General features: G+C 50.2%; 1 protein-coding gene across 6 annotated transcripts in view; it reads left to right on the plus strand.

Annotated features, from left to right (window-relative positions):
* Positions 1–18630, plus strand: part of AGPAT3 (1-acylglycerol-3-phosphate O-acyltransferase 3) — a gene marked incomplete at its 3' end in the record, with an annotated part of 74341 nt that overhangs the window by 43157 nt on the left and 12554 nt on the right. For 5 of the 6 annotated variants that reach the window (XM_081088012.1, XM_081088016.1, XM_081088015.1 and 2 more), the window contains exon 2: positions 18264–18490. In XM_081088012.1, coding sequence (XP_080944138.1) covers positions 18313–18490 — 178 coding nt within the window. In that variant the 5' untranslated portion in view covers positions 18264–18312. Of the gene's footprint in view, positions 1–3069; positions 3189–18263; positions 18491–18630 lie in introns of those variants that run through there. The other variant, XM_081088014.1, reaches the window with a different exon arrangement.

Raw genomic sequence — 18630 nt, forward strand, 5'->3', positions numbered from 1 at the left:
GCGTAACCTGCCCACCACATGCTGCCTGGCATGACCCCAGAGCCCGGTCACACCCCCGTGGCTGCCCCGCTGCCAAGAGGTGGCGAGGTGCAGAGGACACCGAGTGGGAACGCATTCTTGTTATCTTGGCCCAGTCAGTAGCTTGTTATTGGTGTATACGCCACAATTTAGAAAAGCCAGGCAAAGGGAGCGAGGCGGTTATGTGGGAAGGAGGAAGGCCCAGCTAGAGAGACACATCATTTCGGGTGCGTTTCCCACGGGGCGGAGTGCAGGGCTCTTCGTGCGAGGTGGCCGCAAGCAGCCCTCCTTGGTTACAACTTTCCAACAGCAGTGCCAGCTGTAAGAGGGAGAACTCGGGGTTTCTATGCCAATTAGAAGGAATTAAAAATTAAAAGCAATTAAAATTTTTAATGTTGCAAAACTATTCCTAAGTCAGTGGCATTTTTAGAGACAAGCTGCCTTGTGTCTTTGATGTAGAGCTTGTGTGCCGGTCTCCCAAGCATTGATGGGCTCTGGAGGTGCCTTTGTTGACCATTTAATTGAAGACACTTCTGGTGCCAGCGAGTTCTGCGTTTTTAGTTTCATTTAATCTTAGAAATCCCTAAACTTAGTGCAACAGATAACCCACCTCCTGGTAGTGTTCCAGTGCCTTTAAACGTCCCGCTCCTGCCTCCTGCCTCCTCCCGCCACCCCCACCCCCCACCCCTGCAGGCAGGCCTTGAACGCTTTCCCAAGAGGAGTCCCAGTTCCACGAACTTGTCTCGTGGCTTGGTTGCAGAATGCTTGCCTAATAGAAAGAGCCATTTTATCAGAAGAGAAACCTCTAGAGTGACAGCAGTTGGCATCAGCTGCCGTCCTGCATGAGGCATACGCCAGGGTCGCCGGCCTAGGACAGGCCCCGCTGTCAGCCATGGGCCTGTGGGCAGCCCTCAGCCTGGGCTCAGGCACGGTGAACGCCCGGGTGTTGGTGCTAGGGCCTTCTCATCTTCGCTGCTATACGTGACTCCTCAGAGCTTTTCACTTCAAGGATACTGTTTTGATTTTAGTAACATTTTTATGACTATAGAAGTTATCATTATTCCATGCCGAAACTTAAGTGAAAATTAGAAAAGCATTTTTTAAAAAGTCCACATCATTTCATGACCAGAGATTTCCCCAGGGCAGTTAGGTACAGTCTCTCTTAGGCGTGTGTTTGTCATGACATGTGTACCTCTGTCCGCCAGCCGTGTACGCAGTAGTCACGTCATGTCACTGAGGCCTCCCTGCAGCCAGGTCCTGAGGGACAAATGCACCTGGAGGTGGTGCGCCGGTTCACCAAGGTTGCCCTGTGTCTCCCGTGTTTGGTATCATCCATCACTAGCCGCCTGTCCAGCATTCACCTTCCCACTTGTCTCCTGGTCCCCATAGGACCGGTTCCTTCCTTGGTCCCCGTAGGATCGGTTCCTTCCTTGGTCCCCGTAGGATCGGTTCCTGACCGCTGAACTCGGGGCTGAAGGGCGTGGCCTTTGGGGTTGGCTGGAGCGCGTTGTGCCCAATGGCCATGCGTCATCTCCAAGGGCTGTCCTTTCACTTGCTCTTTTTCAGTTGATGGCAAAAGTGAATTCGCCCTTTTGTTGTGGATCTAGACCTTAGGGAAGGAAGTTACTTACGGAATTTGAGGACTCGTGAGATGTCTTCAGTTACAAAGGCATATGCCAGGTGCCACTCCGCTGAGCTCCCGGCACAACCCAGACACTTCCAGACCCACGGGCGCTGCAGTCTCTGTAACCCTGCTGGACCTGCAGGGCCCTGTGGTGGGTGGTTTCGGGGACAGAGGTGCAGAGGCTCAGGCTGTTGCTTGGCTCTCAGTGAGCAGCCTCTGTGCTGGGCAGCCCCATGGCTGTTACGGAGCGACCTGGACACGTGCCTCCAGGTGCCCTCGGTCAGTCCCTTCACGGAAACAGGAAGGAACGCCGTGGTGAGGGGGTGCCAGGTGCCGCGCGCCCTCGGCCAAGCCAGCTGTCGTGCGTGGTCACTGGAGGCCACGGGGGTCTCACCTTGTGAGTTTGCTGGTGTTTAATGGATATTGATGGACTGAATTGTTCACTGTTCATTCACCCCAACTTCTCAAGGTGCCAGGCGCCGCCCTGGGTGACAGGACAGGGAGGCTGAGAAAGTTGTCTCTGGAGGGCTGGGTCACACTTTGCAGTTCTTCCTGGGGACACCCCCTCCTTCCCTGGGGTGGCTGTGGGTTCCAGTGCGACTCTCTCCAAGTCCTGGGTTCTAGACCAAGAGTTCCCTGTGCTCACTTTCCAGGGAGGAGACAGGAAATAGAATCAATCCTGGGGAACTGCTCTCAGTGGCTCAGAATGAGGAGAAAGTCCAGGCCAGGAGGGTGGATGCCCAGCTGATGGCTAGGGACCTCCCCCATCCTGGGGCCATGCCTGCAGGGCTCGGCCCTCATGTCCTCCTGGAGTTTAAAGTCCTCTGGGGCAGCCTCTTGTCCCTGAGCCAGCCCAGCCCCCCCAAGCCTGGACTTTACAACCTTCTCTGGGAGCCCCCACGAGCATGGGTCGGGGTGGCTCGCAGAGGAGCGTGTGGAGAACAAAATGGGCCGAGCCGTGGTCCTGTGGGTAGAGGTGCTGGTGCTGGGAGCAGCAGCCGCTCATTCACCACCATCAGTAAAGGCAAGGCCGGGAAACAGTTCTGTTTAAGACCAAGCATGGAGGGCAACAGGCGACGGTTCCTGTGCTGCGATCACGTCGTGTGACCACTTTCTCGCCGAGACTGACGTTCCGAGATGGAGCCCCCTGTGAACGGGCGGCGATAACAGCTGGGCCCCAGGCCCGGAGGGGCTGGCCAAGCTGCTCAGAGCAGGGACCCCCGCGGAGTTTGAACTTGATGTTTCCTGCCTCTCCAAGCTCTGTCGGCCTTCCACTCTCACCCCATTCTTCTGTTGACCTCAGTGCCAAGTCTGAAAGTAAGCTTGCAACACAGCGATGCCCCAGGCCCTAACATTTCACCTACTTGGCAGCACGCTGTGCCCCGTTGGCTCCTGTGACAGATGCCCAGAGCCCTGCTCAGAAATGCAGGCACGGGAGGCCCCTCGCAGCTCTGCAGCCCACAGACGGTTTTACGCTCTGGAGGTCCATGCTGAGTGGGCCTGGGCTGTCCCTGCGTCCTGCTGGCTGAGTCTGGGAGGGACAGAGGTAAGGGGCTGTGGTCTGGGCTGTCCCTTTGGCCGCCCTGCAGGGTCATGGTGTGGGGGAGGGGCAGGGCCGCGGCCAGCCTGGCTACTGTGGGATTTCTCTGACTTTTGGGAAGGAAGTCGTGGGCACAGATGCCTGTGGGAAGGAGCTGTCTCCCTAAGCAGGTTCCCGGGAGGGGTCACAGGAAGAAGGTTCTCTCAGGAGCCAGGGCACCTCTGATTTCTTCTCTTCCAAAGTCCTGAGGTCGCCACGCAGTCAGCTGGGCACGGGCGCCTGTGCCCTGGACCAGAGCAGCCTTGTTAGGGATGAACTGAGCAGCACCCTCCCAAGGCAGAGGCGGGGCCCCCGGCCCCATCTCCCCAGACTCGATCGTACCCTAGCTGCCATCCTGGGACCCAGCCGGCAGGGGAGCAGAGGTCACGTCTGGCCTCGGCGGCTGCTTCCCCGCGGGCCAGCGTGTCCTCACCATCCGGACCCCTCCCCGCTGCCCCAGGAGGACGGGGCTCCTCGTTGCCTCTGTCTCATCCTCACGACCACAGTTCAGAGTATACGTGATAGGTTGTTGTGTGTCCTTGAAATCACAACCCCAATGACACAGTGGGGACGGAGCAGCCCACAGGACAGAGCAGGACTGGCCCTGGGGTGGGTCGGGTGAGGTGTACGCCATGACCTTGAACTGCCCATGTCCAGCACCTCGGCCCAGACCTTTCTACGGTCCAGTCAGAGGAGGGCATCGACCGGTAGCAAGTGAGGAAGCAGACAGGACCTTGATCCTGGGTCCCGGGGTCACGCCATGTGCCAGTTGCTGGGCAGATGGCATCACACATGTTTGCTAATCGCCGGCAAACCTGGTGGGCACACTGCGTTCACTGATGGCGATCTTTATTCCACTCTCTATTGGGTATTACATTTCCTGGATCCGAGTAATGCTTTTGAATACTATCCTTTATGTTAAAACGTGTGTATCTGAGATGTTCTGAGTTTACATTGAGAAGGAAGCTCAGATAAGAGGCAGGTGCTGAGTGACCGGTGACCATGACTCGGGGTCAGATAGACCTTTTCCAACCGCACCTGGGTCAGGGCTGCGGTGGGACCGGGGGGACGTGTGGGGGCTCACCCACAGCCGTGAGCAGAGGCCAAGGGTGGGTATTTGAAACCCAGTTTGTTTGGTTCCATTTTGAATCCCTAACTTTAAAAAAATCTATTAAGTGTGTGACTCATAATGCCTCTTTAATGACAAATGTGACACTTTTTAATCTTTGTCAACACCTTGGCCATCCGTTAAGGCTTGTTTCTCATGATTAAAACCACCCTGTTCGCCAACAAGTTCTAGAGTTTGTGCAGGGGGAGCTTTCCCAGGACTCTCACTGTGTGTGTGTGTGTGTGTGTGTTGAGGGGGGGGTGATCACAGAGGAAAGGCCGGCAGGAGGGTGAGGGACCCCTCCCCTCCTGACCCCCCCCCCCAGCTCTGCGACTTCACACTCCCTCTCCCAGCCATGCAGACTCACCTGGTCTCTGCTGTTCCAGCCGAAATCCTCTTAGCAGCATCCCGGAACTGCCCGGGAACCGAGGGCTCAGTCCTGCTCTCTGCAGGCCTCCTTCTTGCCCCCAGTTTCTTGTTAGCTGGCTGCCTGTGACCTCAGGTCTCCGATGGGGCTAAGGAAAGTCATGAACTTGCAGTTTGCTTGGCTCTATTCTTGTTGTAAGGGCGGGAGCGACAGGCTCTCTGCATTCCCAAGAGGAAGCCAGTACTCCCATGTAATTTGTGAATTTGTGAAATACATTGTACATGCAGAAAAGTGTGTCAGCCCCCAGCTGGTTGATAATCACAGAGCAAACCTCCATCCATTTCTTGGCGAATAAAACGTTGTTATTATAGCAGGCGGTTCATTGTCATAAAATTAGGTCTAAGTCAACTTAGCTGTCACTGTTGTGTGTGCGTGCGTGTGTGTGAGTGCATGTGTGTGTGCATGTGTGTGTGCATGGTGTGTGTTCTGGAACCCGGTCCCCACGCTTGCCCCGTAGGCCCCGTAGGAGAGCACTCCTGTGCTGTGGCCCCACCAGGCCCTCGGGGTGAGCAGTGCCCGCAGTGTCCTGCAGGCCGGAGACCTGTCACAGGTCTATTGTGCAGTCATCAGGTCCTGGAGCTTTTCACATCTCTCCCCCCTGCCTCCTCCCCTTCCCACCGCAAACAGCACCACTACTCAAGCCAGTACACCCATCAGAACAGCCTTGAAAAGGCAAAAGATTCTGGAACTCGGAGAGTTGGGGTAGGTAGGGTGTGAGGGGTCCCTGGAGGTGCTTCACCAGCTGCCTCCTCACCTGGTGGCACCGTGGCTTCTGTGTCCCCAGGGTCCCCACATCCCCGCTGTCCACAGATTGGAGCAGGCTTGCACCCTCCTACCATGGTTCTGCAGTTTTTTTAAAAATATATTTTTGTTGATTTCAGAGAGGAAGGGAGAGGGAGAGAGATAGAAACATCAATGATGAGAGAGAATCATTGATTAGCTGCCTCCTGCATGCCCCCTACTGGGGATTGATCCTGTAACCCAGGCATATGTCCTTGACTAGAATCGAACTGGAACCCAGTCTGCATGCCAGCACTCTATCCATTGAACCAAACCGGCGAGTGCTTAAAAAGATTTAAGCACGGATTTTAGAGAGAGGAAGAGAGAGGGAGAGAGAAACATTGATGTGAGAGACATTGATTGGCTGCCTCTTGCACGTCCCCTACTGGGGACTGAGCCCACAGCATAGGCAGGTGCCCTGGATGGGAATCAAACTGATGACCTCTTGGTTCATGGGTCAAAGCTCAACCACTGGGCCACACCGGACAGGCTGGTGTGTCATTTAGTTGTACCGTCATTACTCACTGGTAGAGCAAATGTCTAATGCTAAAAGATTCACTTAGTTCGCCGAAGCCGGTTTGGCTCAGTGGATAGAGCGTCGGCCTGCGGACTGAGGGGTCCCAGGTTCGATTCCGGTCAGGGGCATGTGCCTCGGTTGCGGGCATATCCCCGGCGGGGGATGTGCGGGAGGCAGCTGATCGATGTTTCTCTCTCATCGATGTTTCTAACTCTCTATCTCTCTCCCTTCCTCTCTGTAAAAAATCAATAAAATATATTTAAAAAAAAAAAAAAAGATTCACTTAGTCCAGTAATGCTTTTAAGTTAATTTTGTATGCTATTTATTATAATAGCATCTAAATACAATAGAAATACCAATTTGCCCAAGTTGAAATAAATAAACGTGAATACATATACGGGGGTGTGTGTGTTGTTCCTTAGCCTGTAGCACTGTGCAGCCCACGCACAGCCTCCCACCACACGGAGGGCCATACCTGTGCAGGTGCCCAGGGGCTCCTCACGGCCTCTCCACTCACTGGTTCACATGTCCGTGCATAGGCCAGGACCACACTCTTGATTTTTTGAGGCTACATGGTATGTGGTGGCCTTTTATAGGGCTGTTCCTTGGTTCTTTTTCATGGTTTCCTTGGCTGTCTTTCCTGTTTGTTTTTCCATATGAACTGTAGGACCTATATGTCTAGTTCTGGGGGTAAAGGGTGGGGGACTATTGTTTTTTAAATTACGGTTCAATTACATTTACAAACTAACTTAGAATGTATGGTTTGTGTGTCATTGACATATGACTGTCTAACAAACCACCTCGATATGTAGCAACTTAAAGCAACCATTGTTTCATTGGCTCACCGCCCTGGGCTCAGCAGGCTGGTTCTTCTGCTGGTCTCACTTGCAGTCCTTCGTGTGGTTGTAATGCGCTGGCAGCCAGCCTGGGGCTATGGGTCCATTTCTGCTCCATGTGGTCCCATTGCGGCAGACTAGCCCCAGCTTCCTCCCTCCGTGGCCCAGGGGTGCCAGGGAAGCTGCGAGGCCTCTGAAGGGCCAAGCTCTGGAGTCCAGAACGTTACTCCCACCACATCCCATTCATGAGCCCCGAAGCCAGCCAGGGTCCAGGGCTGCAGTGGCCCAGGCCTGCCAAAGGCACTAGTGAGAGCCAGCGGGCAGTTAGCTGTTGCCACCTGTTGCCCAGTATGTTTTGATTTGCTTAGTTCTGCTTTTGCATCTTGCAAGATGTAAGGTTTCATCGCATAGACTTTGTTTAATTCTTCTGAAGTTTGGGAGTAGGTAGTTTGTCTTTTATTGCAAATGTACACACTGTCTCCTCCACATGCCTTCTGTGTTTGTGTGTTTGTGTGGACCTGTGGCTGCCTGCACACATGACAGGGCCACATGTCCTCATCCTCCTGGCAACTAAGTGCTCAAACTCTGAGCTTGCATTCCACTTGCATGAGAGGAAATCCCTAGTCCCGACTTCCAGTGTTCCCCCTTTCTGCCTCCTGGAAAGGGACAACAGAGCTCCCAGGAAGCCGTGCACTAAAGACGGAGGAGTCCCGGCAGCCTGGGCCCCACGTGACCCGTGTGGCAGAGCGTCCGGCTGCCTGAAGCTCCCATCTTCAGTGCGTGACTTCCTAGGCTTCTCCGTTGTCCCAAAAATGACCATCTAGGTCCAGTGACCTGGAACTGTCAAGTCAAAAAGAAATAAGCTCTATTGTCATCGTCCTTTCTAGTAACTTCAGTTAGAAGTAGTTATTGAACATTATGAGAATGTTGATTTCTACATGTTTTTATTGATTTATTGATTTTAGAGAGAGAGGAAGGGGGAGGAGAGAGAGAGACATCGATTTGTTGTTCTACTTATTTATGCATGTATTCATTGGTTGATTCTTGTCTGTGCCCTGACTGGGCATTGAACCCACAACCTTGGTGTATCAGGATGACGCTCTAACCAACTGAGCAATCCGGCCAGGGTTCTGCATATTGTATTTTATTCTTTTTAGTATTACTCTCGTTACTTATTGTTTAAAGTAGCATTTCGGTTGCAGTGGGTTCTCTTGGTTCTAAGGATCCAAACCTGCTCTCTGCACATAATGATGTTGTTACTTCTCCTTCCTGATGTTTAGACTTCTTGGTGATTCCAAATGTTGATGAGGCTGGACTGGCAACAGATTATTATTAGCAAAGAAATATGTCATCTTTTTCAGCCTTTTTGAAAGATAAGATGGTCTCCGTGATGGGTTTACCCAAGAACTAAAGCTAGACCCTTTAAACCTCAAAAACAGGATTCATCTATTCTAAAACTTTAGTCAGAGTTGTAATTAATACCTTCCCTGCTTCCAGCCTTCTTAAATAACACGGTGAGTGTGGTACGGCCCTTTCTCAGCATTTTAGTGAGGTCAGGGTGGACCACAATTGTTGTATTATGTTCTCATTCATGATGTCATTGAGGTGCCATTGGGTCTGCAAACCTGCTCCCCAACACTGGACACCCGCGGAGGTGGTGCTGATGGAGTCACCAGCTTGTCTCTGCCCCTTTGTGCTGCTGTCAGCAGGATATCTGCCTCCAGCACCCCCCTGCCCCATTGTGTAACCTGGTGCTTCCCATTGGCTGTGGGCCAGGAGACCACCCAGTCACGCTCGTCCAAGCTGTGTTTAAAGCGAGAGTGATGGAGACTAATATTTCAGCGTCCTCTCCCTTCACCAACCACCGCCTCCTCAAGGTTAGACTGACTGTTGGAAGGACCACACAGACAGGACAAGGTGAGGTGCTGTGCGCACGGCTCGGAAGGGGAATTGGTTCCCAAGAGGTTGTCTCCCTGGAGCTCAGGAACCAGGGCCTCAGGTCACCTGACGAGGCAGCCCCGGCACGGGCCAGCTCCTGCTCCAGCACAGGGGGAGCCGCGTGGCTGTGGGGCAGCCTGGATGTTGTAGGGGATGGTGCAGCGTCAGGTCCTCTCCGCTCTCCCGCTGTGTGATTGACGCGCCGTCGGCAGAGGCATGAACGGCACCCAGATGGAAGGACTGACATTGACCTCATGTGTAAATGAAAGAGCCGTCCTCCACATGCGGAGAAAGCCATTACCTTCTCTGCAGAGAGCGAAGCCATGGACGCCTGGCCACACTCTGGCTAGTGCGGAGGCGGTGGGCACGTGACTTCCATCTCCATTTCTGTGGAAAAGATGTGCTTTCCACAAAGATCCTCACCTGAAGGTCAGACTGCCTGACTAGCTAGTTCTTGAGGTTGAGAGGGACAAAGGGGCCAGGGCTGGGGAGAGGGTCCCATGGGCGTCTGGTGATGGACTCCTGAGCAGGGGATGGGCTCACCCTTGAGCAGGGCGAGGCCTGGTCAGGGTTCACTGCCAGGCTCTGGGCCACCTGAGCAGCAGGGCCAAGTTTACAGCAGGACATGGGAGGGGTTTGTGCACTTCTAGGAAAAGGCCTGAATACTTATAAGAAGTGTATTCCTTTGCTGGGGCTGCTGCGACAGTACCACAGGCAGGGGACAGAAGCAACAGAAATTATTGCTCACAGTCTGGAGGCTGGAGGCTGAGATCATGGTCATCACAGGTCTGGTTCCTCCCAAGGCCTCCCTCCTCGGCTTACAGACACTGTCCCCTCCCCGTGTTCTCACATGATTGTCCCTCTGTGCGTCTGTCCTCATCTCCTCTTATAAAGACATCTGTCCAATGGGATTAGGGCCCACACCAGTGACCTCATTTAACTTGGTTACCTTTGTAAAGACCATATTCCCACCTACAGCCACATTCTGAGGTGCTGGAGGTAGGGCACCAATGTTTCTTTTTGGGGGACACAGCTCACCCATAATGAGGTACCAGGGTCAGGTCTGAGAATGGCCAGGGCTCCTGGCTCCCAGCTCTCCCCTTAACCACCGGCCTTGAGAAGGAGCACTGGGTGCTCAGGGGTGCTGCAGCTGGGAGGAGGTCTGGGTCTGGTGCCCAGTCCTTCCTGCGGACTGGAGGACTGGAACTCTTGCTGGCTTCCTGGAGCCGTGCCTCCGGGCCTTGTGAGGCTTACCTGCTGTGGAACTATTTTTAGCTCGGCCTTGCTGAGCCACCTGGCTCACTCCCCCTCTCTGAGTGGCCAGCAGCCTGTCCCCAGGGGGTGGGGGCGTATGGGTGGTGGTGACACCACCCTGTATGTCCCTTTGGGGAAGGTGATCATGCAGCTGAGAAGGTGGGGTCCTAGCGGCTTGTACAGGGGCCACAGAACCCAGGAGGCGGCCACCTCAGCCGGGGCCCAGGTTGTGCAGGTGCCAGGCTCCTGGAACAATCTAAACCTGTTATCTGCTGACGGGACTTAGAAACGGCTCAGGTTTCCTCGCCGTCTCAGAGGACAGCGTCTGAGCACTAATGAGAAGGCCATGTGGACGGGGTGGGCCGGCTGTCCCGCCTCCCAGGGCCTGGCCTGGCTCTTCTCTCAGGTAAAGCAGCAGCAGGGCTCCCCACGGGCAGGGCTTCCCAGGCGGTCCTCTAGAATCACGGCGATGGGGGAGGAGGAGAGCTGGGGTCCAGGTCTTTTCTCAAGGGAACCCTGTCTTCACGCATCAGAACCAGAAATGAGGAGCGGCTGTGGCCAAGGGCTCGCCGTGGCCAAGGGCTCGCCGTGGCCTCCCCCGGCCTGAGCCGCAGGCCCTGATGCCGCTCGGGCCTCTCTGGCCCTCGGTTTCCTCAGAGGTAACATGTCCCGACCCGCGGGACAACAACGGGGGAACGAAGAGACACCCTAGGAGAATGAGACAAACAAGGGACACGAAAGAATGGAGGCAAGACAAGTTCTGATCAAGCCTCAAACTTTATTCTCACAGCGGCAGAATATATACTGTTTTAGGGAAGGGGGGTGGGTAAAGGGGTCTATGGGCAGTAACCTTTTGTTAGAGATTTATTAGGCTTTTGATGGCTGTGCTTATCAGCGGAGATGTGTGATTTAGCAGGCTCTGGATGGCTGTGTGTTTATCAGTGGAGATGTGTGATTTAGTAGCTATGTGAGGGTAGTTTATCTGTAACTGCTGGCCAATTTGCAAGACACAGGTGGTTTCTGGTAATTAGGAGTTTCTGGAGGAACCAGAAACTTATAGTTCTTAAGATGGCTTTGTTTAAGCCAATATCTTTAATGGCTCCCAACAATTCCTCCCTTTTTCTTTATTAAGGGTGGGCTTTAACCGACTGGGGGAGTAGGGACCTGGTTCCTCCCGTGGGATGGTGGGGTCCCACCATCAGTGGCTCTTGGTATCTTTTGGGGAGGAGAGGCAGAGCCGAAAGTTATGTATGGATACCAACCTCTATGCAAACCAGGTGTGCTCACAGGGAAATCCAGAGGAGGTCAAAAAATTTTTTGTGACCTTCCCTTGCAGTGCTTTGCCGTGCACCCAGGTCGGTGCCCATGCCTTTCTCCTTCTATGGGGAGTAGGCAAGCATCCCTCTGGCGTCATGCTGTCCCCACAGGGAGGGAGTTTTAGCAGTCATTATAATCACATTCACGGTCTAACATGGTTAGACGATGGTAGTGTACCTGAATGGGTTTGGCCAGGACGCTATCAACCTGCTGTTTTACAAGGTCTGTTAATTTCCTAAAAGCCCAGGGGCCGAAAGCTAGGATTAGGAAAAGGCTGACAAGGGGGCCGAGAACAGGAAGCAGGTAGGGCAGGAGTCCGTTCAATCCGCTCCAAAGGGGGTTCTCGAATAATTCTCTCCGTCTCTTCACTAGATCTTCTTGTAACTTCTTTATCTTGTCTCGGACGATCCCGGATTTGTTGGCATAGAAGCAGCAGCGTTCCTGTAGGGCTAAGCATATTCCTCCCTGTTCTGCTGTGAGCAAATCTAACCCTCTTCTATTTTGTAGTACTACTTCAGCTAAGGAATCTATCTGATCTTGGAGATCATTGATAGTGCCTGAGAGAGCTTGGACATCGTCAATTAGCTGGTTAGATAATTTGTTATAGGTATGCAATGCTGTTCCTAAAAAAAGTCAAGAGAGGTCAATACCGAATGCTTAAGTGCCTTCCCCAGGAGGGAATAAATCCTTTCACATTCTCAAAATATCCAAGGTAAATATTAATTTGTAAGTTTGTTTGGGATAAATGCACAATATACTATTGTAAAGCATCAAAAACTAATAAAACTTTGTAGAATAATACCATGTAAGAATATTCTTTGCTCTAGGTCATGACAACTTAATTTTAAATTGGCTGTCTCGAGGTTTGGAATGAGGGACCTAGTTTGCAAATAAAAGCAATTTACAGAAACAGACAGCATGCTATCTAAACTACAGTTTTGGGTAAACACATTATCTAGAGTCCTTGGGTAACCTAGGTAAAACTTAGGCATGTTATCTGAATTACAGTTTTTACCTGAATTAATTGTTACCATACTTTATTTTACCATGCCCCAGGTGGTCTCTGGGCTGTTGGGTGTCTGGTTTGTCTTCCTCCTGTTAGATTACACTTAGAGAACTTTAACTTAAAAAAGAAAAATCTTTCTTTTTTACACAAAGTAACCTATAGGGCTACTTCTTGGATATTGACTGGTAGTGCTGCAAGGCCATGTATTCCAAGTCAAAGTCATTAAACATTTATGGTGACTGTACTTATTTTCAGATCTGGTATTTTAACAGCAAATCATTAGATTATCCTGTAAATATTAGTGGAAGATATTTCAAAATATTAAAATTTCTCCTTTTTATTAAATTTAAAATAATGTTTTTAAACAGCGTTCCCTTTCGGCTTATTTGCATATACAGAGGGATCATGGGAAGCCTTCAGTAACTTTTTCAGAAGAATTTACTTTACTAGGATTCAATTGCTTACAAAGATTAGTAAATTTAGTAAAGTTTTATGTCTGATACACAAGGTGCAAATGCTGCTTCACCTCCAGCCTAATTTAAAATGCAGTAGTGAGGAGCTTTTGTATTTTAAATTATATCTTAAAATTTCACTGCTGTATTTTAAGAAATATTAAACAAAATAACTTGTTTTGCCCTTTCTCAGAGGCAAAAACTTAAAATATATTTATTAATTTTTATTTGATAAAGCTTGCCATATGATTTCAAGTATAGTTTTGAAATCCAACTTGAAAAGACCATTAAATATATATATATATGATTTAAAAATTATATACTTATTATTATTAAGAGATATTAATTAAATTTAAACTCATTTCTCAATCAGTAACATTAAGACTAAACTTTAAAAATGCAAGATATAATCAACCAACAGATTTAATACTGTCCTCTAGATTTTGTATGAGGCATACTCAGATCTCATTTAATTCAGTATTATGTCATTTTAAGATACCTAGGTGTAAACTCCAAGTTCTTAAATTTCACAGCAGCTTTTGAAAACCACACTTGAGCCTGGCAAGGCGGGCTTGGCCCAGCCTTTGATTTTAAAAGGACCATAATTTTTTCCTCTGGGGAAGGTCAAGAAATAAGGTTTAGCTAACATTGTTTTCTGCCCCTTGCTTGCCGGTGGGAAGTTTCAAAATTGGCCTGGGGGAGGAAGAGGGGGGGGGATGTTTTCCCTGGAAGAACAGGTTTGGCCTACCCTGGACCAATCAGATGTAAATTAACCACCTTCTGTAAGAATTTGCTACAGGCGGGAAGCAGCCCCTTTCTCCAACAGAAAGGCGTGGCTAGCCTTTTTAATTAACAAAGGGCCGGTTTTTTACCGGGCTACTTAGATTTTTTTAAATTAAGAAATTTTTAATAATTCTTGGGATTCGAATCCAATTATTTTCAGGCATTTACTTTAGCAAATTTTTGTAACAGAGACAATTTTACTGATTTTTCTTTTAGAGGTCTTAAAGTTAGCTTTGGAGTAGCTTCATTAACATTATTATGGGAAAATACCAATCTTGTTGCTAGAATTTCTACCCTGGGTCAAATTCGCCATTTTATTTAGGAAATAATCAGTCTTGGGTTTTATTCTGCTCATTTGCAAAGAGATTTTAGCTTAAAACTCTATCTAAATGTCCAAAATCGGAACTTGCGCGCATCAGTTTCAAGCCAGGTTCTCTCTTTACACGTGAACAGAAATCCCAGACGCATTTTAAATTTTGTAGAACTTTTCAATTACGAGAAGGAGACTTTAAATTAGAATACTGGGGAGGGGATGTCCATATTAGATCGCCATGTGCTCCTTCTTCCCTTCCCCCCATCCTGCTTTTGGGGGAAGTTTCAGCAAATGACTCAGATGGCGTATTTTCCCCAAAGTCATGCTTAATAGAAAAAGACATTTTAAATTTTTTCCTATTTCACTTTTTAAAGTCATGGCTAACACCCAAAGTTATCTTAGCCAAAGTTTGGTTGTCATAAGATGTTCTCCGGTAAGTTTTAAATAAAACATTAAGTAATCTCATTGCGGGAGAGCTTGTAACTCTGCTCTCTCTTGCCACCTTTGAATCTCTTCACACCAGAGGCGGATTCAACAGTGGGGTTTCATTTCTTATTACAGCTTTTAGATTCCAAATACAAGTTAAGATAAGAAAACATATTAAGATGACCATGGCACTATTTTTTCAGCCTGATTTTAAGGAGTACCTTTTAATATTCCAATTTCTTTATAAGTTGGCCTTTTTGCACAGGTGATTCTATTAATGGCAAATTAAACATTTCAGGATTAGGACATGGAGGTGGAGGGAGCCATGAAGGCCATTTTTCCCATTTTTTTTTTTTCTTTCTGCTCCTCTTAAGGAGCGGAGGGTGGAAGGGGGAGGAGATCCATCCTCCTTGACCTCTCCTAAAGCCTCTAGGAAATGAAATGCCATGTTCCACAAGGGGAAACAATTTTTGGCAAGTTCTGATTAACTTTTTGGCAAACTTTTAAGATCTAATGTACCTTTTTCAAGCAAAACAAAGGTTATATTCTATAATAACATGTAAAAACTGTAAAAGATTTCCTCCTAAAATTTTAACACTTTAAACATGCAAATCAAAAGTCTATAATAAACCATGAGCAAAGGTCAGTGACAAAAGTGAAAAAATTCCTTAAATCTTTCTTTTTAACCCGAAATCCTCGAGCCTTGAGGGACTCCCTGAGCCCCCTGAGAAATGCTTAAATCTTTCCTTTTTAACCTGAAAATCTCGCGCCTTGAGGGACTCCCTGAGCCCCCTGAGAAATGCATAAATTTTTCTCTTAACCCTTACTCCCCGTGTCCTGAGGGACTCCCTGAGCCCACCTAGAAATACCTCATGAGAGTTCAATGAGTTGCCCATTATTTTGACTGGGTAGTTCTCAAGATTTCCTCCTCCACGTAAGCCTCTGGGACGTATAAACCCCGTGCCAGGTCAGCTGGGAATTTCTTAAATCTCTGGTGATCCTTATGTAACCGCTCTCCTTTTACCTTACGGCCTCTGCTCGCGTGTCATAGGTTGGGATGTATAAGCCCCATACCAGGATGGCAACCACTAAGACTTAACGAGCTCAGAGTTTGCCAGAGAGGGCGACACAGGTCGGGCCAGAGAAGAATTACTTTTCCCAGTGATTCAGAGTTTTCACTGCCGGTGTCGGGTACCCTTCACTCTTCCCCGAACGGCGAGGTGAAGTGCTTATTAGTGGACTGGAGGGAGATCAAGAAAACTAAAAAGGCCAGCCAAAGGGGGTGCCAAAGAGGGTGAGGGCTCTCAAGAGGTATTTTGAAATTCTTGTTTGAAAAGTTTCGTCTGCTTACCTTCACAACGATCTGTCTCACGGGCGGGCGAAACCGTGGCGATCAAGATGCCGAGTCTTCACTCACGAGTCAATACTGCGTGGCGACTCTAAGGGGTGCCTGGCCAGGCGCTTCAAGCAGACGTTCTCGCAGGGGGTCCCCAAGTCGCCACGCGTTGGGCGCCAGACTGTCCCGACCCGCGGGACAACAACGGGGGAACGAAGAGACACCCTAGGAGAATGAGACAAACAAGGGACACGAAAGAATGGAGGCAAGACAAGTTCTGATCAAGCCTCAAACTTTATTCTCACAGCGGCAGAATATATACTGTTTTAGGGAAGGGGGGTGGGTAAAGGGGTCTATGGGCAGTAACCTTTTGTTAGAGATTTATTAGGCTTTTGATGGCTGTGCTTATCAGCGGAGATGTGTGATTTAGCAGGCTCTGGATGGCTGTGTGTTTATCAGTGGAGATGTGTGATTTAGTAGCTATGTGAGGGTAGTTTATCTGTAACTGCTGGCCAATTTGCAAGACACAGGTGGTTTCTGGTAATTAGGAGTTTCTGGAGGAACCAGAAACTTATAGTTCTTAAGATGGCTTTGTTTAAGCCAATATCTTTAATGGCTCCCAACAGTAACACAGGGAGGTGAGAGCCCAGAACCTGCAGTATTGAAATTATGACGTTATAGTCATCTGATCTGTGGAGTCTCGCCTGCTGTTGGTGGGAGTGGGTGTTGGCCGAGTGCGTTAGTTCCTGCAGTCGTTAGAGCAATGAATTGTGTTCTGATGCTGCGTAACAGGTGTCCCCGGCTCCGTGCTGTGAGAACACGAGGCCTTCCTCGCCCTCGGTTGCTCAGGGTCACCGCTGCAGGCAGCCTGGCTGGGCGGGTCCGGTGCTCACAGGCTGCGGGCATCTGAAGGCTTGTCTGGGCCTGGAGGGTCAACGTCCATGTGGCCTCTCTCCTGGCACAGGTCTTGGCTCCCTCCACATCCAGCACCCCCTGCTCCGGTGCCCTCCCCTGGCAGCTGCTTCCCCTGAGCCAGCCAGGCAGGGACCCTTCTATGGCTCGGCCTGGGAAACCCCATGGCACCATTTCTGGCAATCAGTTGTTCTCCAAGCACAGGGATACCAGGGGTTGGGTCCCTGGCGCGCTCAGCTCGCCAAGTGCGGCAGGGCGCTCAGCAGGGTGCACACAGCACCATCACGTGCCAGCTTGGGACTCGCCAGGGGCTGAATCATAGCTTCCCTGTTTCTCTCCTCACAAGGGGAATTGTCGGGCAGCGCCCAGAGCAGGGACAACCCCAGAATGTGAGCTCTGGCTTCACCTTAGGAACTAAGAAGTGCACATTGAAGAAAAGGGGAGAAAAACCAGTTAAGTTCTTGGAGGAGTTGCCGGTTTTGTGTTAGAAACCAAAACAAAAGCCTTTTAGCTTGAAAAAGTGCACAACAGCCTGGGAATTAAAAGGCAGTTATGTGTTTTATTTCAGTTGCAATTTAAATTTTTTAAATAAGATGCTAAAAAAAAGTTGAAACTACCCATAATGCCTTTACCTAGAGATCATCACTGTTAATATTTGGGTGCATTTCTTCTAGCCTTCTTCCTTTATTATATGCCTGGGTGTGTGTGTGTGTGGTTCGTGTGTGTATGTGGTGTGGTGTATATGTGTGTGTATGTGGCGTGGTGTATATGTGTGTGTGTGTGTGTGTGTGTGTGTGGTGTGGTGTGGTGTGGTGTGGTATGTATATGTGTGTGTATGTGGTGTGGTGTATGTGTGTGTGTATGTGGTGTGGTGTGGTGTGTATATGTGTGTGAGGTGTGGTGTGGTGTGTATATGTGTGTGTGTATGTGGTGTGGTGTGGTGTGTATGTGTGTGTGTGTATGTGGCGTGGTGTGTATATGTGTGTGTATGTGGTGTGGTGTATATGTGTGTGTGTGTATGTGGTGTGGTGTGGTGTGGTGTGTATATGTGTGTGTGTGTGTGTGTGGTGTGGTGTGGTGTGTATATGTGTGTGTGTGTGGCGTGGTGTATATGTGTGTATGTGGTGTGGTGTATGTGGCGTGGTGTATATGTGTGTGTGTATGTGGTGTGGTGTGGTGTGGTGTGTATATGTGTGTGTATGTGGTGTGGTGTATATGTGTGTATGTGGTGTGGTGTATGTGGCGTGGTGTATATGTGTGTGTGTATGTGGTGTGGTGTGTGTGTGTGTGTGGTGTGGTGTGGTGTGTATATGTGTGTGTGTGTGTTGTGTGGTGTGGTGTGTATATGTGTATGTGTATGTGGTGTGGTCTGGCGTGGTGTGTGTGTGTGTGTGTGTGTGTGTGTGTGTATGTGGTGTGGTGTGGTGTGGTGCGGTGTATGTGTGACACATGGCTAAATGACGGTGCCAGGTCCCTGTTTGCCGACCTGCAGACGCTCCTGAGTCTGCCATTGGTGAGCCCCTCACCCTCGGGCTGCGGATCTGGGCTCTGAGGTAGGGACGGTGGGCTTCCCTTCCGCCTGCAGCTCTGGCCTCTGGGCCCTGGATGCGTCCTGACTGCTGTCCCCGTCCCTCCAGGACGGCCGTTCTCAGTGAAGGACCTTGCTCTCGCTACTGAGGAGTGACCATGGGCCTGCTCGCCTACCTGAAGACCCAGTTCGTCCTGCACCTCCTCATCGGGTTCGTCTTTGTGGTGAGCGGGCTGGTCATCAACTTCATCCAGCTCTGCACCCTCATCCTCTGGCCCCTGAACAAGCAGCTGTACCGCCGGCTGAACTGCCGCCTCGCCTACTCGCTCTGGAGCCGTGAGTACCGCCGTGCAGCGCTGGGCGTGCTGCTGTGACGGGGTGCTCAGGAGGGCGGGGGGTTACTCCTCACAGGGAGCGTGTGCAGAGATGCTCAACCCACACTCATCATTAGGGCGAGCAAGTGGCGTGGCGACACC

The sequence above is a fragment of the Myotis nattereri genome, assembly GCF_964212035.1.
Source record: "Myotis nattereri genome assembly, chromosome: 3".
Taxonomy (NCBI): Eukaryota; Metazoa; Chordata; class Mammalia; order Chiroptera; family Vespertilionidae; genus Myotis; species Myotis nattereri.